The sequence below is a fragment of the Kogia breviceps genome, chromosome 5 (genome assembly GCF_026419965.1).
Source record: "Kogia breviceps isolate mKogBre1 chromosome 5, mKogBre1 haplotype 1, whole genome shotgun sequence".
In the NCBI taxonomy this organism is placed as follows: Eukaryota; Metazoa; Chordata; class Mammalia; order Artiodactyla; family Physeteridae; genus Kogia; species Kogia breviceps.
In genome coordinates this window covers 134,735,649-134,761,160 of record NC_081314.1, presented here as the reverse complement: position 1 = coordinate 134,761,160, position 25,512 = coordinate 134,735,649, and the positions used below count along the sequence as shown (strand labels likewise).

Below are 25,512 nucleotides of genomic sequence, written 5' to 3'. Positions count from 1 at the left end.
TGATATCTCTGTCTGGTTTTGTATCAGGGTGATGCTGGCTTTCTCTGCAATTTTTTTGGAATAGTTTAAGAAGAACAGGTGTTAACTCTTCTCTAAATGTTTGGTAGAATTCACTTGTGAAGCCATCTGGTCCTGGACTTTTGTTTGTTGGGAGGTTTTTAATTACTGATTCAATTTCATTACTGGTAATTGGTCTGTTCATATTTTATATTTTTTCATGGTTCAGTCTTGGGACATTGTACATTTCTAGGAATTTGTCTATTTCTTCTAGGTTGTCCATTTTATTGATGTATAATTGTTTGTAGTAATCTCTTATGATTCTTTGTATTTCTGTGGTGTCACTTGTAATATATCTTTTTTTATTTCTGATTTTATAGGTTTAGCCTTCCCTTTTTTTCTTGATGAGTATGGCTGAAGTTTTATCCATTTTCTTAATCTTTTCAAAGAAACAGGCTTTTGTTGATCTTTTCTATTGTTTTTTAGCATCTATTTTATTTATTTCTGCTCTGCTCTTTATGATTTCTTTCCTTCCACTAACTTTGGGCTTTGTTTATTCTTCTTTTTCTAGTTCCTTTAGGTGTAAGGTTGGGTTATTCATTTGAGATTTTTCTTATTTTCTGAGGTAGGCTTGTATCTCTATAAACTTACCTCTTTGAACTGCTTTTGCTGCATCCCATATATTTTAGATCATTGTGGTTTTGTTTTCATTGGTTTCTAGGTTTTGTTTTTTTATTTCTTCTTTGGTTGTTTAGTCATATATTGTTTAGCCTCCAGTGTTTGTGTTTTTTGTCATATTTTTTTTCTTGTAGTTGATTTCTTGCCCACAGTGTTGTGGTCAGAAAAGATGCTTGATATGATTCAATCTTCTTAAATTTACTGAGACATGTTTTGTGGCCCAGTGTGTGATCCATCCTGCAGAATGTTCCATGTACACCAGAAAATGGATGGAATGTTCTGTATACATCTATTAAGTGCATTTGATCTAGTATATTTTTTAAGGTCAGTGTTTCCTTATTGATCTTTTGTCTGGATAATTGGTCCGTTGACCTTAAATGTAAAATGTAAAGTAATTCATGTATTTTGTATTTATTCAACCTCTCTATGTCTTTTGATTGAAGCATTTAATCCATTTATATTTAAAGTAATTATTGATGTGTATGTTTTTATTGCCATTTGTTAATTTTGTGTTTGTGCTGGACTGGGTCCTGGGCCCTCTGATGGACAGGGTCGCATCCTGTGCCCCCTCTACATTTAAAATTTGGAATGAAACAAACAGTAGCAGATTTTAGATCTTCTCCACTGCCTCCCCACCCCATACCTATTCCCTGAAAAGTTGTTTTTAGATGGAGTTCCTAATTAAATGACAGGATTTCTGTCAGGTGTCTCACTTGTTTGTTCTTAAGCAGAAAGTAAAATTTCTTACCAGTTTCTATAGGTCATCCTTGATTTCTCTTAGTAGGTATCTAAGCAAAGCTTTATCTTGATTCAGAGGTAATTTTTTATTCATTCCTGCTTCTTTCTCTTTGTGGCTGCTGTGAGATTAGGATTTAGTCCTCTCCCAATTTGAAAGCTGGTTTTCTACTTTCCATAATTTAGGAAGGTATGCTCTTGGCTAAGTCAATTTACTATTGGATTTGTCAGTACACCCAAAGCTTGTAGTCATGTGAAGTCAAGAGAGAATATAGAATTGTAAGTGATTTGTTAACTTTCATAACATTTAAGGAACTTATGCTTAGCCTAAAAAAGGAGGTAAACACCTGGTTTTATCTCAACTTCAGTGTCTCCCAAGAACATTGCCAATTTCCGGTCACAGCCTAGGGCCTGGATCATGTTGTGAGGTTCCTGTTTTACTGCTTTTTTTGATCCAAGAAAAACTGCTGACAACGTTCTAGCTAGAGTGTAAAGCACAAGTAAGATTTAAGTTCAGAAAAGACTGGACTATTCACAAAAGAATGAAAATAGGTGGTGATCTCTCTAGAACAAGTCTGACAAAGTGCTTGTCCTCAAAGGCTAGGGCATGTTCTCTATTTCAAGGGAGTTTAAAGAAGGGCCATGATAGAAGCAAGTCATCTCTTTCAACAAATTGCTCGATTGGGTTCCAATTCCAATTTTATTCTTACCTTGTAGCACTTTCACATGTGATACCCTTGTCTCATTAAAACTGCTGTAACCCTTGCATGAGATCACCTAGTGATTGCCTGCAAGAAAAATTCCACTCAGAGCAGAAGTACCTGCTACATCTCAGTTAATATCCAACACTTGAAAACTACAGAGCCGATGCTTGCTTTTACCTGGTGAACTACTCAATATTATTGGGGCCCCTATCCACATCCAAGCTTGCTGTTTGCAGGTGCACACATCCTAAATTAATTGGCAAATAACTTCATAACATCACATGCTTTCTACATATTTCATAAATGCTTGTCTTTCTAAGGAGATTCACTTTACAGAAACACAGCATCTCTAGAGACAGAGATTGAATTCAATCCCTGAACTTCATGGACATTTCTGAGGGGTAAAAAGAGCCAGACTCTCTCTGGTCATCCTTTGGTGCTTGGATATGAAAACATTTTAGGTGTAAGGTTAGGTTATTATCCTCTCAACATTCCTGCAAGATAGATTTTTGTATTCCCATTTGACAAATGAGGAAAGTGGAACTCAGATTGTTTGATCAACGTGTCCAACTGGTAAAATGTAGAAAGGATTTAACTGTGGGGCTCTATGATGCCAAAAGCCATGCTGCTTCTGTTATACCAAAACTGCCTCCATTAGATAAATTTCCATTCAACATGTTTAACTGACAGATTCACAAATGGCATGGTAAGAATATGTAAGTCTTATGAAGCACTGATACCCTGCCCTCAATGAATCAGTAGTAAAATAGGAAAGGAAGACAAGTAAGCAATTGATCCAATCCAATGCATAGTTTCATAGCAAAAATTATGGAACACTATGGGGAAACTTTGGAAGAATTCCTAACCCAGTTTTGAGGTTTCGAGTTTCTTGGAGGAAGGAACATCAAATATAAAATCTAAAGGGCAGTTAGAGATTATCAAGATTACACTGGGGTATTGGGTTACCCCAAGCATTCCAGACAGGGTAAATGATAACCTGCAACTGAGAGGTAAATGAATATATGCAGAATTAAGCCAAATGCCATAGTACAATGAAAAGGAATGAAAATGCAAATGATCATGAAGCAATAAAGAAGAAATGGATTTGTAATAAAGATATCCTAAAACAAATAAGCCACTGCAAATTCTCAAACACTAGGCTATGCAATACCAGCCCCAAAGGGTCCTCAGAAGGCACTTTGGTTTGAATTACACAAAGGATACTGGAGGAAATACAGCCATCCCTCAGTATCCATGTGGCATGAGTTCCAGGACCCTCATGGATACCAAAATTTGTGGATACTCAAGTCCATTATGCAAAAAGGTGTAATATTTGCATATAACTGATACACAGCCTCGTCTATACTTTAAATCATCTCTAGATTACTTAAAGTACCTAATACAAAGTAAATAGTATGCAAATCATTGTAAAAACAATGTAGATGCTATGTGAATAGTTTCCATTACACAGCATATTCAAGTTTTGCTTTTTGGAACTTTCTGGAATTTTTCCTAATATTTTTAATCTGCAGTTGGTTGAATCTGTGGATGCAGAATCCATGGATATGTGAAACTGATGCCACACTTCAAGCCTTTGCCAGTATGTAATTTTTTTCATGCTAAGCAAAATACTGATGGCAGATGTGTGATGATCATTTATTCCCTATGCTCAGTGAATTTACATTAAATGGAAATCAATAGCCTGTCTTAGTAATTGGAGTGTGACCCCTTTGCAAACAGCTTTTGACATGTCTGTCCAGGAGTGTTTCTAAGGCCATTGCCCCATGGTAACTGCACTGGGTGGCATTTGGGTGGAAGCCGTGCAGAGGTGAGACCATCAGTACCTGGTACACATCTTTTAAGAGCATCTTTTTATGAACTATTTGATTGTGTAATTTTTTTCATGTCTCTTCCAAAATCAGTCATGTTTAGTATCAATTGCTCAAACTTGCCTGGCGGTACAATCTGACAAAAACTTAGAGTGTACTGCTGTTAATGTCACAAATGTTGGACAAAGAAACTGACTTTTGGCAACTCTATTGTTGAAGGATGAGATTTCACGCTGTAAAAAAAACAAATTCACTTGCAGCATTGTCAGTGCTAAGCAGCAGCGACACTTCCATTGCTCCTGTGTTGCTGTGTTCCCCTTCTCAGAAAGATGTTTTATGTATTTTTAATGCAGTGGTAATAACATTATTAAAAATTAAACCACAGGTGTACTTTCATTACTATACTTTCAAAGTAGTTTGATAATTAGAGATCTGGAAAGCCCATCTTTTATAATTGGCTTTTCTTATTTTAAAAGATTTTATTCAGTGATGGCTGATAATAAATTTTGCTCCATACAAGAAGAGAGAAGGAAGCTAAGCTGATCTAAATGAGGCCATGTCCAACCTGTTCTACTTAACATGATTCAGTTGAACTGTAATGGTATCAAAACAACTACCTTCTACCATTCAAGCTTAATTATTCTGTAGTAGGGTGAGTAATGTGTTGCTTCCTGCTTAAAGCAATTTCAGAAATGACATCTTTGAAGTATGGCACCAAGCAATTTTCTCCTCACCCACGATTTATGAATATTGTTTCAAAACATCGTTAAGTCAAATAACCATAGTCTAATTAAGTCTTTTGTAGTTTTGAGGCAGTTTCATGAAATGCCATGGGATTTATTTGACTCATTTCTTCACTTGACTGAAAGTTCTTGATGCTGAGTGAATCTAAACCCCAGAATCCTTATCCTGAGGAAATAAATGTTGCAAAGTATTTGGGTTGAAATAGTATTGCTTAATGTGATGTTAGAAAAACAAAGCTGAAGGACTTACTCAGCAGTTCTGCCAAAATATCATGATATTGCTTTAGGCAATTCCCTTTACTTCTTTGTGCTCTGATGGGCACAGCCGCAAAAGGGTTAGTTAAGAAGTTGTAGGTAGGTGAGCACTTGGGATTTAAAGTATAATATCCTGTCAAAGAATAAGAAAAAAGACCCCTAGAGCTAAAATTAAAAATAATCTTTTTTTTTCTTTTTTTTTTTTAAATTAGTGTATACACATCAATCCCAATCTCCCAATTTATCCCACCACCACCCCCTCCCCCACCAGCTTCTTTCCCCCCTTGGTGTCCATATGCTTGTTCTCTACGTCTGTGTCTCTATTTCTGCCCTGCAAACTGGTTCATCTGTACCATTTTTCTAGGTTCCACATATATGCATTAATATATAATATTTATTTTTCTATTTCTGACTTACTTCATTCTATATGACAGTCTCTAGATCCATCCATGTCTCTACAAATGACCCAATTTCATTCCTTTTTATGGCTGAGTAATAGTCCATTGTATATATGTACCACATCTTCTTTATACATTTATCTGTCAATGGGCATTTAGGTTGCTTCCATGACCTGGCTATTATAAATAGTGCTGCAATGAACATTGGGGTGCTTGTGTGTTTTTGAATTATGGTTTTCTCTGGGTATATGCCCAGTAGTTGGATTGCTGGGTCATATGGCAATTCTATTTTTAGTTTTTTTAAGGAATCTCCATACTGTTCTCCATAGTGGCTGTATCAATTTACATTCCCACCAACAGTGCAAGAGGGTTCCCTTTTCTCCACACCGTCTCCAGCATTTGTTGTTTGTAGATTTTCTGATGATGCCCATTCTAACTGGTGTGAGGTGATAAAATAAAAAATAATCTTTAAAGAAGATAAGTTTATTTCCTCAATGGATAAGAAAGTGGTATGCCTGGCAAGTTAGGAGTAAATTCAGCAAGTCTCCTGAAGCTGAAAAGAGTAGGGTAAGTAGAGAGACAAAAGACAGGACTGGATTTTGTCCCATGTTAGAAGGATTTCTAAGCATTACATTCTGATTGATTAGAGACCTGGATATTCCTCCACAGATTGGCCATCTTTCTTGTTTGACTCTCAAAAGTGCAGTGGTAGTTTTCAAAGAGGTCCGGGATGGATTCCTAAGACTTGTTGCACTGAGACTTGTTTAAGCATGTGCTGAGAATTTGGGTGAATTTCCAAGCCAGACAGAGGAAGTAACAGAATGGTTGAATCTTAGAGATTGTTCCATTCAACATCTTCTTTTATAGAAGACACAGAAGTCCTGTGAGGTGAGATGATTTTTCCAGAGCAACAGAAATCTTGCTACTTGCAAGGAATCCAAAGTTACGGGGTACTGAGGTTGAGCAAAATAGGGCTATCATTTTGTGATCCAAGTAGAACCACAAAAAGTCTCTGACACTGGAAGATTGAACAGACGGGGGCTCAAGTTGCTTCTAAACAATTTCTAATTAAAGTATTCATTTTTGCATCTTCTGAAGTTGTAATATTAAAGATAAGTTTTTATGGAAGATCTTAGTCAGAAATTCAATTTAATTCACAAGTACTAAGTATGTACTCTTCATGCAGCACTGCTAGGTATAAGAAGTGTGGTGAGCAATGAAAGAAATGATGAATACAACACTGCCTCTGACTCTAAAAAAGGCATAATCTGCAGGGAAATACATACACCTGATTGTAATACAAGACTGTTGTGATGTAGGCTGTGACAGAATAATACGTATAATACCATTAAATCCCAGAGGAAAAGTTATGTGTTCTGACTGAAGGGATTGGGAATGGCTTCAGAGAGGAGGTGATATTTGAACTGATCTTGATAGATTCTTTTGCTCATTCAACAAGCATAGAGTGAGTACTACTTACTAGGTGTCAAGCACTATCTTTGGTGATTGGGTTATATCAGTGAACAAAACAGATGCCCATCCCTACCCTTGGGAGGCTTATACTCTAACAATGAGCAGTGTGTCTAAGAATATGTCAAGGGAGAAAATTCCAAGTGAAGAAAGTAGCAGGAACAAATTCATGAATTATGAATATGCACAGAGTCTGGGGAGGCATCCCCACAATTGAAACATAAGTTTCACAGTAACCATTGGGGTAAAACATGTCCATAGAAGAGGGTGAAAAGGAAATAGTAGGGAATAGCAGTAAAGAGTATGTTAGAGAGGCAGGGTTTTGTTCTCTAGGCAATTGAAAATATTGTTTCAAGGAAGTGCTCTAATGAGGATTCTGAAACACCTGGGTACCTATATACAACTGCTATGATTGCTGTTTTTCAGTAGCATTGGGAAATGCCTGGAGATCTGTGTAAATGCTTCCAGGACTGGCAGCATGCGGGAGTCCCTGGACCATGGGCAAATGGCTGAAATTTCCAGGTTTAGTTCAGCTCCACATTAATGTATGAGCTTTGGACTGTGTGACCATGCCAGGAATCTAATCTATCACTAGGATAGTACTCCACGGAGGGAACACCGGCAAAAATAAACTGGTTTGGGGCCATGCTAAGGATTGATGCTAGATTCTGAAAGAGGACCTATGAGGTCAGTGTGACCCCAAGAACAATTATAACAATCAGGATCTTTGGGGACAAATCTATTTTCTCAGCAAGCACGGACTTTGAGAAGACTCAATGGATCTCTTTTGCCTACAATACACCAAAAAGTCTTGTCCCAGAGAGGTCTGTATAATTTCTAAAAATTTCTTAGAATATAAGGGTATAGGATGCAATCAATACATGCCGAACTGCATGATGACAGTATTTTGCTAGATCAATACTGTACTGAGAGATTTAAGAATATGCAGTTTTTCAAATGCTGCTTATCTTCAATGACTAGTTCAATCTCCTTCTTCTTCGAAAAACTGCACTGGCCATACCAGTCACAGCTTCTTTTTTCCAATTCTGTAAAACTTTTATCAGTGCCACTCATTTACTTTTCAATTATATACTATATACTCCCTCCACATAAATAGACAGATGATAGATAAATACAAGATAGATAGATGATAGATAGATAAATAGATAATAAATAGATACCTTAATCATCAGAGTGCAAAGTCTGTCACTGAAATCAGACTCCGTAATTGTTTGATGACTGACTGGTAATTGGTGAGATTGTTCAGCAAATACAGGTAGGATTGAACCCTGTTTCAGTGATTCTCAGAGTTTAGTATGAGGACCTTCTTCATCAAAACCAAGTAGAGTGCTTATAAAAAAAAATACAGATCTCACACAAGTATCCCAATGATTTTGTGCTCATGAGAAATTGACAGCCAGTGCATTAATGTAATTAATGATGTAGGAAGGCAGTTCATTTTTTACTGACAAGCAGCATAAAGGAAGGCTCTGACAAAGAGTGAGGATCATTGCAAAATGGTCTTTGAGTGATTTTGTATCTGTGAGAAGAGCTGAGGAGTTTCTACCTAGGTCAAGATAATAAAGGAACTGGATTTTTATTGAGCTTCCCACTGATGGTACTGTTAGAAGCTTTGAAGAATTATCTCTCTTAATCTTTACAACAACATGTCAAAGACAGTATTAATTTTTGCAAAAGGACCTTGAAGTTCAAGTTAAGCAACTTGCTAATAGTCACCCAGTTAATCCCACATCATTTGATCCCAAAGTCAAGCCCTTCCTAATACACCATGCTCAGACATCAAAACATGCTAGCAATTAAACTTAACTATCACTGTGTTGAAAGGTATCTTATTTACAATGCTGGGTTTGTGACTAAAATTTTTTTGCGAACAATACTTGAAAACCACCGAAGTGCCTTTTAGCAGTATTTTTTTAATTTTTAAATGCAATATGTGATCTTTTGTTGTTGCATAGGCTGCTAGAAGCACATTAATTTACTATTTTATTAAGTCTTCCTGCTTTCTTTAAAAACTTCTCATTTTCCATATAGCTTTCTGAACCACAATTGGTTCTGTCACGTGTTGCCATGTGATGTGCTTTATAAAAGTCAAGGCATTATTGATATCTCAGGATAACAGAGAAAGAGGTATTTTTAGCTTGATTAAAAATAAGGAAATCAAGGTACTGAAGAGAAGGGAATCAAAGGGATGTCCAGGAAGAAGGTTCCAAAAGAGGAGACTCATTGTGACTGGAGATAAAGGACTTTAAAACATGTTCCCCAGTCTTTCCATTTTAAGTCAGCAAAAGTCACCAACACTTACAGTAAAGAGTCAGTGAACAGCCACACACAAGTAAATCCAAAATGGAAATCCTAGGAAGTAAGACCATCCTGGCACCAATTTAATCCACTGTAGACGAGTAGAATGAGGTTCAGAAGAGCAATAAAGGTCAGTGATAGAGGGAAAATTTGGGACATTTCAACCAAACTAGCATAAACCCAAGAGTTAGACACTTTCTAGACCTTCCTCTTGCCTTGAACCCTGATGTCCATCAGAATTCTGTGTGTAAATTCCAGTTGCCCCAGGACTTCTATGGAGGGAACTGCAAAAAAGAAGCTGATGACTTCTTTTATTTTGACTCAGGCTGACAGCACTCTCCAGCTATGCTATACTGACTTTCAGGAGAGGCTGCTCTGCATAGATGAAGCTCAGAAACTGAGAAATAGGATCCTGGAAGCTAGGGCAGAGGTTTTTGTCTTTCTTATTAAACCCAGCATATTCAAGTTGGGTCAGCTGAGCAACTCAGGCTTCTAACATGTCACTGAGTTAGTGGGAAGTCAGGATTTTGGGGTTGATTTAGTTTGCATTTATATTTCAATTTTATTTTTTAATTTTCTTGGTGTGAGAATATCTTCTCCTTTTGACACATGCAAAATCCAGTGTGAGGATTTTAAATGGGAGAGATTAACCCACTCGTTTTCATTTTCTTTCTCATGACCTCACCTTGGGGAATACAGAGTGGTGCAGGAGAAAGAATAAAACACATGCCTGGTTCTGAATCCCTCCAGTGCATCTTACTGACTATAGGATTTCTTTCCTCTTCATTAAAGTAAGAACAATCCTACTTACCTTATCTGGCTCCTGTGAGGATCAAATAAGATAATACAAGTATACCACTTAGGAACTGTCAATATATAACTTTGTAAAGTTATTAAATGACTCTCATGCAAATGTAAAGTAAGCCTGTGCCATAAATACACTGATGGAATAATAATGATGGAAGTAAACTCCTTAATGACTGAACCAACAGGACAGTAAAGGTGGTTCAAAGGAGAGTTAAAGGAACAGTGATTATACAGTCCACCCAGAGAGACTAACTGAAGTAAGAATGCTGAATTAGAGGTGAAACTGTTTTTTGTCCTACAGAACAATAAAACCATAACTTTTGAGGTTATCTTTTGTACCAGACATAAATTATTTGTATCTCTATTGTGCAAAAAAATCTACAAGTTAACGTATAATTTCATAGTCTTGACCCTGAACAATAGGAAATAGTAAAACAAACAAAAGTACAATCTCCTAGAGAGTTAAATCATGCTTGGGTGGGCCAGTTAAACAATGATCCCAAATGACCTTAAAAGCACATGCATTCATCCTCTTGTTTTATTTCCAGGTGTTAGATAATTTTCTCAACAGTCCCTCTCATATCATAAGTAATCTCTGAAGATTATTTTTGTTACAGAAAGTCTGGTGTCATTGTGTTGGACCTAATTAATGTACATGGGTGCAATAAGAACTTTGATTAACTGCATAAGTTTCTTTGAGTATGGCCAGCAAATTCAGAGCTTCTGTTTAGCAGCTACTAAGGTCAGAAAATTAACTTCCATATGGAAACTTCAAAAGGAATCTCTGATCGTATTTTCATAAGCCTCTCTTGTTCCAGAAGTGTTTTTGTGACTCTTATTGGTGTATTAATTTCCTATTGCTGCTTAAACAAATCACCATAAACTTGGTTGTTTAAAACAACACAAATTTATTCTCTTACAACTCTGAGGTCAGAAGTCTGACAAGGATCTCTCTGGGATAATGTCAAGAGTTGTCACGGTGGGTTCCTGCTGGAAGCTCGAGGGGAAAATCAGTACCCTTGCCTTTTCCAGCTTTGGGAGGCCTCCTGTAATCCTTAGTTTGTGGATCCTTTCCTCCATCTTCAAAGCTAGCAATGAAGCATCTTTCAATCTCTTTTGCTGTGTCCCTCTCCTTCTGTCTGTCTGACTTCTCCTGGATCTCTCTTATAAAGACCCTTGTGATTATATTGGGCCCACCCAGATAAAGCAATATGATCTCCCCATTTTAAAATACTTAACCTGGGGCTTCCCTGGTGGCACAATGGTTGAGAGTCCGCCTGCCGATGCAGGGGATACGGGTTCGTGCCCCGGTCCAGGAAGATCCCACATGCCGCCGAGTGGCTAGGCCCGTGAGCCATGGCCGCTGAGCCTGCGCGTCCGGAGACTGTGCTCCGCAACGGGAGAGGCCACAACAGTGAGAGGCCCGCGTAGCGCAAAAAAAAACGATACTTAACCTGATCACATCAACAAGTCCCTTTTGCTACAGTCTAGGTTCTGGGGATTAGGATCTGCACACTTGCAGTTAGGGAACCATTATTCACCCTACCAAACAAGGGTAAGAAACTAAACACAAGAAACTCATCTGCACAGTATTCTTATACTACCTACACATTTTGGTGAATTTTTCTCTCTTTGAGGGGCCCAACCTCTGGTAGATTTCCTGTCCTGCCAGTAAATGACCTTCCTCATGAGATTTATAGAAACCATAGAACAAATAACAGATGAGTTTCCTAAGAGGGCTTTCTAGATCTTGGTTCTAAATATGAGGAACAAGACATCAAGGGGGGAAAGTGGGGGGGTGGGGGTGGGATGAATTGGGAGTTTGGGATTGACATGTATACACTAATATGTGTAAAATAGATAACTAATAAGAACCTGCTGTATAACAAAGAAATAAAATAAAATTAAAAACAAAAATCCTGACTATTATAAGAGCCTAAATTTAGATGCTAGCCACTTACTTCCTCAATTCTAAAATATATATATATATTTTATTTGGACCATAAATATCATCTTGGGAAAGAGCATACAAATGAAACATTAATGAAAACCTTTATTTTTCTTCTTTTATCTCTTAATTTTTGTCTCTTGGCCATCAAATTATGTGTCTGATAAGAGAGAAGAAAGTCACACCATTTGACTCACTTGCTATTAAGCAGTTGTTGTCAAGAGGTCTAATACAGAGTAGAAATTAAAGCTATTTCCTAAAATAGGGACAATAGTTTAAGTATTGTTTTCAGTTATGTATACTATAATTGTCCGCTGTGCAAATGCTTCTACATAAGGCAAGCAAATTGTAATTATGACTAATATAATTATATATCATTATCTAAATTGTGTATGCTTCAGCCTTGGCCCAGAAAATGGATTCCTTATGGATCTTATTCATCATATCCAGGAATTAGTCATTGTCTATTCACCCCGATCAATAATGCATTGGTGATTTCATGAAAGCTTATCAACAATTAGTTTTAGAAGAAAGAACATATACAAAATGTTCATCTAGAGTTGGGATGAAGAAAGACACAGGTAATTGTGTCAGTTGGGGAAACCTGACTTCGCAGGTCAAAAAATATTTCAGTTCAGTAAAGGACCAGGCAGGGTGTCTTTGTAGATATTGAGGCAGGAAAAGAAGCATTGTTAGAGCATGAGAAGGAGACTTTTTACCACTTGGATGAGCAGGGAAGAGAAACGGGAAATGGGAGTTACTCTGCACCAGTTATTGGAACACTAAATCCAAGAATAAAACCAGCACAACAGGATCCAAACAAAGGGACACAATAGACACACTTAGTGGAAATAAAATTGGATTTCTGACCTGGGTTTTAAGACATTGCTATGAGCTATATGCTACATCAAGAGATAAATGCTACCAATTTCTGTACATTTTCAGAGAGCTCCATAAACTCTGGACAATGTATCAAATTGACTCACAGCATGACCCCCACAGAAGGAAAAGTTGCGTTTAGGAAAAAGCTTTCTGAAAATCCTATAGAACTTAATGGAGATAACTACTTCTTTCCAAACATATCAGGAAGAGGGTTAGAACTGCACACATTTTTAGAAGCATGAAGAAGGGATTTGAAAACTGGCTTAGTCCAAACCCTTAACCCAGTAGAGATTGCCACTGAAACAAAGTCATAGACAAATTGTTCTCCACTCTCAGGCAAATGCTATAACCTGAATGCAGTAGCTTATTTAGCAACTCTCAGTTAACCCATCAACCTATGAAGCCAGCCTTTGACTTGCAAAATAAAGAGGAGTGACCTGTGTACAAAAAGTATGACTGGGGTATGATGAGGAGGAAAAGGAAATTGCAATATCAGGAGGTGTACTTAAATATACACAAGATGATGCTCCCTACGTGCCTTTGATATTGATTTTTTGTGTGTCCCAATGCAGAGAATGTGATTACCTATATCTCAGAAAGTGTAACAACAGGTGTTACTATTGACCATAAAAATATGCCATCTCTTTTTTAAAGCCGGTGCTAATGTTTAGCATTATGGTTTCCATTGGCAATAAACTCTGAAGCCAAAGTTCTAGGATCTATAAAAAGCCTTTCTCTTCATGTGTCACAGCACTTTAACTCACATCTAGTGTGACCATATAAGCTGCTTAGATGAGAGTTGTAATGTCATTTCCTGACAGTAATTTGATTTAACTTCCAGTATTATCAAGTGATAAAGTGTACTTCTGTCATGATATCCATTCCATCTGAATGGTAGTTAGAAAATAGTTAGTTTTGTGCTAGTTGTGTTGGCTCCTGACAAGTTGGTTCCATAACATATTCTTTATGTGGGAACTTTAATAGCAATGCTTTAATCAAGAAACTCTGTCCCGGGATTCCCTGGTGGCGCAGTGGTTGAGAGTCCGCCTGCCGATGCAGGGGACACGGGTTCGAGCCCCGGTCCGGGAAGATCCCACATGCCGCGGAGCGGCTGGGCCCATGAGCCATGGCCGTTGAGCCTGCGCGTCCGGAGCCTGTGCTCCGCAAAGGGAGAGGCCACAACCGTGAGAGGCCCATGTAACGCAAAAAAAAAAAAAAAAAAAAAGAAACTCTGTCCATCCTGCTGTGGAACTCATTCTATTAATACTTAATGGTGTACAAGTTGTTGGGACAGGAAGATGAAGGAACTATGCTGTCCCTATGTTCATACATAGACATGAGAATATATTTCCATAAATTTTGTTCTATGAGAACTACCTGCTAACCAACCTTCTGCTTACAGTCTTGACTCTCTGTGAGTCATCCTCCTCAATTCTGACAAAATGATCTTCCTGTAATGCACACTTGCCCATGACACTCCTAGGCTTGAAACGCTCCAGTGATCCCCAAATGTCTATAGAGCAAAGTCCAAGCTCATTATTATGATTCACAGCACCGTTATGAACAGAAACCTACTGTCCTTCCCAGGCTCATTTCTCATCATTCCTTACCTCACATGATGGATCCATGGCAAACATAATTTATTTTGTGTTTCATGCTTTTACTCAGTCTGTGAGTCTTTGCTTGGTCAACTAACTTCTCATCCTTTGAGAGTTCAGGCATTCTTTCCTCCAGGAACATGTCACTGGCTCTCTTTTTTTCCTTGCAGTTGGCATAAATATGATCCATACTTCTTTCTTTAGTTACTATGTGTGAATTTTTATCCTCACACTTGGGTGCTTCATTGAAATACATTAATGTGCTTATTCCTACTAAACTATAAACCACTAGGTGTTGTATTCCCAGATACGTCTTGGCACCAGGAGGATGAGCTCCAGGTGCACCAATGGTATAAGTCCCAGTCTTAGCAGTCAGGCAGAGAAAGCAAAGTTTCCCTTCCTCTGCCTCTTTGTTCCTTGTTTTATCCCAGCCCTCATTGCATTAGATAATGCCCACTCACATTGGAGAGGGCAATTGCTTTATTGATTCAAATGGAAACACCCTCACAGACACACCTGGAGATAATGCTTAACCAGAAAACTGAGCATCCCATGACCCAGTCAAGTTGACACATAAAATTAACCATCACAACTGCAAATGTAAAGTCAAGCTTTAGACTCATTTATAGGTGACATAAATTCAGTATGTACTTTATGTGGTGAGGGAAATTGCATGAATATGAAATTACATTTCAGGACAATGAATCTGATATTACTTTGTAAAATGAAATACAGAAGAGACCAGAAAAAACTACACAAATGAGTACTGACATTGGAGGTAATAAAAGCCAAATTCTAGAGTTATGAATGTGGGGAAGGAAAATAAGAGATAGTTATAAAAATAATCACTGTTAAACTGTTAAATGTATTCAATGTGTTAAGAATTGTGTTAAGTGCCATTTAAGTCTCTCAAAAACCCTGCATGGATAAACACTGAAATCTGAGATAAACCAGATTCAGGTTAAATAACCTTCCTGAAGTCATACTTCAGAGATTTAAAAGCAGCTCTGTGATAAACTCATACTCTTTCCACTGCATTGCTTCTGCCTCTTGGCCAAATGGGTAAATATATTCAACATACACACATGGTGTGAACACTGTGGATATAGTGTAACTCTCAGGATCTTTTTCACATCTTACACATATCTGATGAATTTGGTAAAGTCAGGAGAGGGAAAATAGCTAAGTGTATACAAAGGACGGAGTCCTCTTTTATCCTCATTTGTAAGTCAACTCAAATAGACAAGCTTACAAAGAATCACCTAATGATTGAAGCTCAAGACCCTCTGGGGCCACTATTTTTTATTTAATGAACCTACCAAAGATCTCCAATGTCAGTTCTGTGAAGGGCAGACTACTGTAATTTTTAGTTCCTCAAATGACGTTAATACATGTGGTAGGCTGAACAGTGGTCCCCCCCAAAGATACACATGTCCCAATCTCTGGAATTTGCAATTGTTACCTTATATAACAACAACAGCAGAAAGATTGCATATGTGACTAAATTAAGGATTTTTCTTTTTTTTTTTTAATTGGGGTATAGTTGCTTTACAATGTTGTGTTAGTTTCTACTGTACAACAAAATGAATCAGTTATATGTATACATATATCCCTTCCCTCTTGGACCTCCTTCCCACCCCCCCCCCCACCAATCCCACCCATCTAGGTCACCACAGAGCACCAGGTGAGCTCCCTGCGCTACACAGCAGGTTCCCGCTAGCTATCTGTTTTACTCATGGCAGTGCACATACATCAGTCCCAATCTCCCAATTCATCCCACTCCCTCTCTCTGTCCACACATCCATTCTCTATGTCTGTGTCTCTATTTCTGCCCTGCAAATAGATTCATCTGTACCATTTTTCTAGATTCTACATATATGCATTAATATACAATATTTGGTTTTCTCTTTCTTACTTCACTCTGTGTGACAGTCTCTAGGTCCATCCACATCCCTAAAAATGACCCAATTTTGTTCCTTTTTATGGCTGAGTAATATTCCATTGTATATATATATCACATCTTTTTATCCATTCATCTGTCGATGGACATTTTCTTTAAACAACAAACATTTATTTCTCACAGTTTTGGATGCTGGAAGTCTAAGATCAGGGTGCCAGAAATGTTAGGTTCTTGGTGAGGGCTCTCTTTCTGGTTTGCAGATGGCTACCTTCTTGCTGTGTCCTCACATGGCTGAGACAGGTCAACTCTCTCATATATCTTTTGCCCCCATTTTTTGAGAAATAATTGTCATACATCACTGTATAAGTTTAAGGAGAAGAGCATGATGGTTCAATTTACAGATCTTATGAACTGATTACCACAGTAGATTCAGCTAACATCCATCTTTTTATGTTTTTATGATATTTAGCATTCTTTTTTCTCAACTCAAAGAACTCCCTTTAGCATTTCTTGTAAGGCAGTTCTAGTGGTAATTAACTTCCTCAGATTTTGTTTGCTCAGGAAAGTCTTTATCCCTACCTTGTTTCTGAAGGACAGCTTCACCAGGAATAGAATTCTTGGTTGACAGTTATTTTCTTTTAATATTTTGAATATTTCATCTCATTTTCTCTTGGCCTGAAAAGTTTCTCCTGAGAAATCCACCAATAGTCTTACAGGGTTTCCCTTGTGTGTAACTTCTCTCTTTCTCTTGTTGTTCTTTAAATTCTTTGAAAAAAACCCACTAATTTGAAAAGATACATGCATGCCAATATTCATAACAGCATTATTTATAGTAGCCAAGATATAGAAACAACATAAAATCCATCAACAGATGGATGGATAAAGAATATTATTCAGATGTAAGAAAGAATGAAATCCTGCCATTTGCAACAGCATGAATGGACCTAGAGGGTGTTATGCTTAGTGAAATAAGTCAGACAGAGAAAGACAAATGCTCTACATTATCACTTATATGTGGAATCTAAAAAAATAAAACAAATAATGTATATAACAAAACAAAAAGAGACTCACAGATATAAAACACAAACTAGTGGTTACCAGTGGGGAAAGGGAAGGGAGAAGGGGTACGATAGGGGTATGGGATTAAGAGATATAAACTACTATGCATAAAATAGATAAGCAGCAAGGATATATTGTACAGCACAGGGAAATATAGCCATTGTTTTCATATTACTTTAAATGGAGTATAATCTATAAAAATACTGAATCATTGTTGTACACCAGAAACTAGTATAATATTGTAAATCAACTATGCTTCAACAAAAAATGAAAAATACAAATTCAATATAATTATTTAATTCTTAAGTATAACTTGAACATAAGATAATGAAAGTTACCAACAAATAATAAACCATTCTGAAGATAATCCTACTTCCAGGAGGAAGAAAATGAATATTGTTTTTTTGAATTGACAGCCTTATTGATCAAATTAGAGTACATTTATAGAGATTTATATACATCATTATTAAGTTCTTTGTATTGGTTGAGATCATGTTTGTAAAGATTGAATCAGTAAAAATGAGTGTTCTTAGAAAGTGTTTCCATAAGTCATCTGCACTGTGTTTGGTATGAAAACTTTTGTAATTATACAAATATTATTTTAAATCTTTGTGCTTTATGTTATCAGAACCACTAAAAGTATTGTCTTGAATGTATGTGTGTGTATAACCATATTTTATATATATACTATAATATATATACAGACATATATATATAAACTGTATATATTCCATAGTTATGTATCTATAAAATAAAACATTCCCTCTCATAAAAAAAATCCTTTTTTTCTGACTTTTGACAATTTAAGTATAATGAGTCCTATTTGGATTCAACTTATTTGGGGTCTTTTGGGCCTCATGGATCTGGATGTCCATTTTTCTCCCCAGGTTCAGGAAGTTTTCAGCCATTATTGCTTTAAATATACTTTCTGTCCTTTTCTCTTTCTCCTTTCCTTCTGGGATTCCCATAATGCAAATATTGTTTCTTTTCACTGTGTCCCATAATTCCCATAGGATTTCTTCACTTTCTAAAAATTATTTTTGCTCCTCTGACTGGGTAATTTTGACTGTCCTATCTTGCAGACCTTCCTTCCTCTGCATGGTCAAGTCTACTTATGAAACTACTGAATTCTTCAGTTCAGTTATCTCATTTTTCAACTCTAGGATTTCTGTTTGGTTTTTTGTTTTGTTTGGGTTTGTTCTTTTTTTTTTTATAGTTGCTATTTCCTTATCATTTTTCTCATTTTGTTCATGCATTGTTTTCCTAATTTCATTTAGTGTCTGTTTGTATTTTCTTGTAGTTTACTAAACTTGCTTAAGAGGATTATTCTGAATTCTTTGTCTGACAGATCCCCATTTTTTAGTTATTGGAGTTTTATTTGTTTCCTTTGGTGGTGTCATATTGACCTGATTTTCTGTGATCCTTGATTCCTTACATTGGCATCTGTACATTTGGGTATTTGGGTTCTTCTTCCAGACTTTAGAAGTTTGCTTTGGCAAAGACAGCTTTTGACCAGTCAGCTTAGTTTAAATTTCTGGGTGTGTCTGCTGGTAATGTCCTTGGGCAGGTGGGGCCTGCTATTATGGTCTATTCTGAGGCAAAGCAATAGTTCAAGCTCTAAGGACAAGGATGAGGACTGTGGCACAGTCTGGGAACAGCAGGATGGGACTGCTGGCTTGGTTTCCTACCCAAGTAAGGCTACAGGATGGGCTTCATGTTTGCCTGGATTCTCTGGTAAGGTTTATTAGAAGGTTAGGACTAGGTACTACATACAGTAGTAGATGGGGCTACAAATTAGCATCCTTGCCCTGGCAGGACAGCATGATGAGACCCAGGGCCTAGGTTCCCCCTAATTATTTGGGAATTCAGAGTATGCACTGATTCCTTGGTCAGGTGAGGCCACCAGTTTTGCTCTGCAGACTGGGAAAGCCATAAGCTCTGCTTTCTGTTCCAGTACCACTGTACATAAGGCTGTTGGATGGGCTATTTCTGTGTGCTCCAGTTCGGTTCCCTGGCCAGACAAGATGAAGACTGTATTCAGCAATGAGTAGAGTTATGAATTAGATTCCTTGTCCAGGCACATCAGGACAAGCAACTCTAAATCCAGTAAAGCTGTTTGTTGTCTTAACTGAAGCTGACCTACATTACAAGTTCCCTAATTGAACAGGGCCACTGGCTTTGCTCTGCAAACTCTTGGCTCTGCTCACCTCTTGTTTCATGTGCCACTGGATCACATATCTTCCTGGAATTGTCTCCAGCCCTTCTGGTCAGATGGGGTCACAAGACAATCTTCACAGCAGGTGGGGCTGTGATTCAGCTCCTTGCCTGGATGTGGACAAACCAGGCTCCAACACTGGCAAAGCTCCTCATTTGAGGATCTGAATCAAGTATATCTATACCCTACCTAGTTCTCTGGTCAGAATGTACCTCCAGCTAGATTCTTCAGATAAGTAAAGCCTCTGGTTGGAATTACTACTTGGGCACTGCAGGAATGAACTTGGTCTGCCAAGATCTGTGTGGTGGTCACTGCGAACACATCCCCGCATCTCCATCACAGTCAGATTTCCAGTGGTCCAGCCCCACAGATTCCCCAGCAATCCCTGAGGTGCAAAATCAGAGTAGGGGCTCCTGCAATGTTACCCACAATGCTGGGAGAGCTGGTTTTCCTCTTGGTTCTCTTTTCCCCCTGGAGGAACCAGAGGCTCAGGGTAGACTTCTCTGTGTGCTGCTGTGCTGGCCTGGGAAAAGGGCAACATAGTCAACGTGTAGCTACTTCTCTTACCTTCTAATGCAGTTTCTCTTGGTCTCTGTGGTGTGGGGGTGGGGGCGGGGGGTGGTGCTTCAGCCTCACTCCCGTGTTCTAGGATTCTCTCAGTGGTGTCTTGTCCTTGAATAGTAGTTAATTTTCTCCTTGTGAAGAGGAGGGAAGCCAGGAAAATTCTATGTCACCGTCTTGGTGATGTCACTCCAAATGAAGGATTTTTGAGATGGGGAGATTATCCTGGATTATTTGCATGGGTCCTAAATGCAATCACAACTGTCTTTATAAGAGAGAAGTAGAGGAGATTACACAGAAGAAGAAGAGGAGAAGGCAAAGTGACCACAGAGGCAGAGATTGGAGGGATGCAACCACAAGACAAGGATTGCTGGCAGCTACCAGAAGCAGGAAGAGGCAAGGAACTGAGTCTCCCTTGGGTCCCCAGAGAGAGCATGGCCCCGCTGGCACTTTGGTTTCACTCAGTGATAATGATTTTGGACTTCTGCTTCTGGCCTCCAGAATTGTGAGAGAATAACTTTCTGTTGTTTTAAGCCACCAGCTTGTAATAATTTGCTACATCAGCCACAGGAAAGTAATATAATACCCAAATGACATTGGAAAGACTAAATCACAAACACACTAAAAATTTGATAATACATCACTGGATTATATCCTTTTCACATAGAAAAAAAGGGAGTTACTTCCCGTAAGAAGTATCTTGAAAAGTATTTGGATTGACCTTAGAAAGCTGAATATTATGACTTCCCAGATTTTGTTTACTCCATGTGCAGACCATTTTACAGTCATTCTTTCCAAACTCCCCATTTAAAGTGCCACTATTACAGATTTGACTGATGTTAAAATATTAGAATTGACAAAATAAATGAGTGCTAATAAAACAGTGAAGTGTTCTGGTATCAAGTTACTGAACCAACACAGTGGTTTATAACACCCTGATGAAACTGAATAATTGGATACTGTGATGAATTTGAGGTATTACAGTTTTAATGGTGTTAGGCTTATGATAAGTGTTAGACAGTAATGCCACGTTCCTTTTGTTCATAGGCTCAGTGGGATGGCTTGACTGGGCGCATCACCTTCAATAAAACCGATGGCTTGAGGAAGGATTTTGATCTGGACATTATTAGTCTCAAAGAGGAAGGAACTGAAAAGGTAACCTCCTCGATAATAAATTTGAAAATTAAAAACAGCACTGCTCATGCATTTTTACTTGCACAAACAAGTAGGGGAAGGATAAAGTGATTCTCTCAGCACGTTCATTTACGTCCAGTTTTCTAGATGTCTCTCCCTGATATGCAGATAGATGTTGATGTGCTAGGTTCTTAAATTGTGTGTGCTATTAATAGCAATGCTAATGGTTATATAGTGCTTGGTTTATATACAAGCATCATTATATTATTACATATATATAGCCTTAGGGGTGGATGTCATTAGCCTCATTTCTCAAAGGTTTTAAGAAATTGAGTTTAGGCTTGGGAAATCAGAAGCTGTCAATGATTTATATTTGGAATGGCATCCAAGGGTTACTTAGAAATGAATTTTAATTTTACTCCATTTTGAGACTGGTGACAGAGGGACAAAATAAAGTAGGATAGAAAAGGCTTACTGAAGCAAACTAATTTTGCATGCCTAATTTTAGGAGGAAATATGCAAAAAAATGTATTTTAATGTTGAGTTCTGATTTTAGGCTTATTTAGTTGTAATTCTCAACCTCTCAGTGATTTGAATTCCATTCTTGTTACTATTTCGAGCAATGCAAATGTAAGCTATTTAATTGATAATAATAATAATAAAATAATTTGCCTCCTCTTTATTACAACAAGTTTAGTATTCACAGCTATGCATTGGGATAATTAACACTTATAGTGTGAAGACTTTGCCCTTTAGAACCTTAAAAAAAAAAAGATTTTGAAGCCCCCAAAACAACTGTCTGAACACCAAAACTCTATAAGCCAACATTTTTTTCACTGTAGGGGACAAAAAGCTTAATGGAAAAGAATGGCTTTGGGAATAATCAGTTTTACTTTGTTGAAATATTTTGGTTGATTTTTAAAATGAGATAAGGTTTTTATTTCTGTTTTGTTGCTTTTGTTAACTGAGACACATTTTTTTTAAGGTCCTAACTATACCTCACCCCCAAATAGCTTAATTAAAATAAACAAAGATTAATTAGGCTGAATGTAAAAGGTGACCACCAGTGCTGAAATGTCTGGGGAAAATAATTAGTTCACAGCTTTGAGAGTTCACACTAGTCACGCAGGTTTCCCCTTTAAAAAATTCGCTCTCTCTGTATCTCCTCTCTTCTTCTCTCTGTCTCTGTCTCTCTCTCTCTCTCAGGCTTCTTCACTCTGATGTCCTTGTCTGTTGTCTGTCCTTGTGCTCTGACAGAGCACAAGGTATCATCCTAGCCTCCATAATGGATGTGGAATTTGGGCTAGAGGGAACACAAGGAAAGAAAATAATATTGTTATGGACTAAAAGCCTATAATGGTATTTTTAAAGAAAATGTCTGCTTCTCTTTACATGCTTCTCTCTCCCTCTCCACTCCATTTAATGTACAGCACTGAAGAGAGAAGAAAAGCTGTTAAAGAAACATCTTTTTGGCTCAGATGTGTGATGAAATAGATGAAGCTATTGTTATTCTTTTCCAGCTATTTATACACGTCAATATTAGGCACATTCTATTGGTGTTTTTCCAACAAAAGCAAAATTGAATTAGATGAAAGTGTTCTCTCAATTTGTTTCTTTATCTCTTCATTGTTTGCAATAACATTTCTTTATTCAGGTGACTTGGGCTCAATTCCTGAGAAGGCTGATTGAACCTTAAAGCAATGGGGGAAGCCAACCTATCCATCTCAGGCATCAAGGGAGGAAATGGCCAATCTTTTCATGTGAGCCTTTTGCAAGGTCCACAGGGAAAGTTGTTAGAAAAAGCCTATTTTCTCACTTTCACTCAAGTTTCTAACACGCAGAAGCCCCTAATCAGAGAATAAGTCATTAAGTACACCTTCTTCTCACTAAGGAATAATGTGTGTGTGTGTTGGTGATTGACTAATCTGGTTAAAAATGCCTTTAGCATGTCTTCTTAAAGAATGATGAAGACCTTTTAACTCTGCAGCATAGATGTGCATATTCAAAAGAACTTTAAGACATTTTTTTGGCATGCAAAAGGAAAAGTGAAAATCAGGTTGCATCACCTAGTAAAAGTAACTTCTGTGGGACCCAGTATTTGGTTCATCTCTTTACTGTACCTATTGTCAGGCTTTATATCGAATTAAGATGCAAGATTCCCAATAATGTGTGGGGAATGTAATGCTGTGAACACTTACACACCATGATACCTTTTGGCTTCCATGCTCCATTTTAATTAAGTGCTATTTTTATTTTTCCCTCTGAAAACCAAGGTTGCTGGCGAACTGTCTAAACACTTATATAAAGTGTGGAAGAAGGTTTGTACACGGACAAAAACTGCAGGAAATCTGGGGGTGGGGTGGGAAATACCAAAGGAAAAACCTGCATCCTTCCAGTTTTCCCAGACCAGTAGCTCTCCAATTGCAGTTTAGAGGCGATATTCCATATAAAGAGAGAATGGGAATGATTGAATATGTTGTCTCTCAACAACATTGCCTGTGAATTCAAACAGGCTTGAGATGGATTAAATAGTGATGGGGTTAAATATTTCCCCCTAGATTATTTTAGTTTCTCCCAGGTAGGATCCGTCCCTGTTAAGACTGAAAGCAGGTAACTGCAACAGAAGCAGACACTGGGCCATTGATATTCTTTCTCGAATCATTAAATATTTTTCCCTACGGGGTATAAAAACAATAGATTTGATCCATCAGACTAGTCAGATAGACTAAGGTTCAGAAGGGCTGGGACATCTCCTTCAATGTCACCACCACAAAATATGAGCCATTTGTAGAAATTCCCTTTTCATAAGTACTATCTTTTTTATGCAGTAAAGCAAAATTTGTCAGTGCATATTATTTTGCAATTTGTTTTAGAACCCCAGTTTCCAGAGGACAAAAACATTAGAGGTTTTGAAAGGGAAATGAGATTATCTTGTAAATCATAACATCTAGTATCACGTTGTCAAAGAATGTGCACAGATTTATTATAGAAGCAAATGTTAGACATTACAAGCATTCAGATCAGGAAAATGTCCCACTGATATGCAAACATTGTCGTTCATTCTCTCTCTCTCTAAAACCACTTGCTAAACTATTTGTTGATTGACAGGTGGACCTTAAATTACTGTGCAACTTGAACGGTTTTGTCAGATTCACTTTCACCTTTTGAATTATCAGTAAAGTCACAGAAAGTGAAAGCAGTTTCTCCCTGTAGTCAAAAACCTTGCCTCCCTTTTGGTAGTGCTCAGATGAGCTCCAAAACGTCCTGCTTTTAAGTTTAAAAAAGCACAGGTTTAATAACCTTGTTTCAATCTTCAGTGAATCAGGCTACCAAAGGCACAGGGAAGGCAATCCCGTCTCTTCTCTGCTAATAAGTAGATGAACCTAACTGTGGCACCCAGAAAGAAACTTATTACACTAATCCAGCTTGAGACTCCAGGCACTTTATGCAATGTTGAATTAATTCAAACCAAATATACTAGGGAATGAAATCCAAGCCCTGAAATTTTACTCAGAGGAGGGGAATTTCCTTTATTTGTCACTAAACTGCAATAATCACCCCCACTTCCCAGGGTAGCACTTCTTGGCTTTCCTCCTTCCCCCGTGCCGTGTGCCTCTTCCTTCCTGCTGACCTATCGTTGCCCACTTTGCAAGTCGTATACACTGTGGTGTGCTGTTTTGTGTTATGCCTGCTCATCAACAACTTACAGTAACCTGAGTGCTAGCACATGAGACCTATTGAGACCCAACAAACACATTGGCCTTTCCCTACAAGACTCCATCTTACAAGAGAAAGATTCACCGCCCATTGTCTTCAAATTCCAAAAGCTCTTCTCTGCACTCTGACGTTTTTCAGTAGAGAATAGTCTGCCTGAAATTCTTTCCAAAACACGGATACAGCAGTCTTTACAAAACCCATCACTAAAAATATGTGTTGGTAAAGCTCATGATATACGAAACATGGACACGTTTTGTTTCCCCTAGATGCTCGATTATTTCACTCCACAATTTTGGATTTTGAGTTTATGTGAATCACATACGAGGTTTGGGAGCTACACATTAGTCACTCTCTGAGCATCCTTTTGTTGCATTACCTCTTTTAAAAAAAGTTTGCTTAATGGCATTTGGGCACTCGTTTTCAAATGCTTCCCTCTGTTGTCTGAGATAATAAATGTCTGCCCCCTCATGCCAGTTTACAAAGTGAAAGAAGGCAGGGCCAGATAATTTTGCTTTTGAGTGTTACTCAAATAATTGGTCCACCGTCCACTACTTCTCACTGGT

At 37.8% G+C, this 25,512-nt stretch overlaps 1 protein-coding gene across 8 annotated transcripts in view; it reads left to right on the top strand.

The window, feature by feature from the left end:
• GRIK1 (glutamate ionotropic receptor kainate type subunit 1) overlaps nt 1-25,512 on the top strand; it is a 398,102-nt gene that overhangs the window by 320,000 nt on the left and 52,590 nt on the right. For 5 of the 8 annotated variants that reach the window (XM_059064715.2, XM_059064717.2, XM_067034984.1 and 2 more), the window contains exons 8-9: nt 21,146-21,253; nt 23,506-23,550. In XM_059064715.2, the coding sequence (XP_058920698.1) occupies nt 21,146-21,253; nt 23,506-23,550 (153 nt within the window). The remainder of the gene's footprint in view (nt 1-21,145; nt 21,254-23,505; nt 23,551-25,512) is intronic. The other 3 variants (XM_067034983.1, XM_059064716.2, XM_059064720.2) reach the window with 1 other exon arrangement.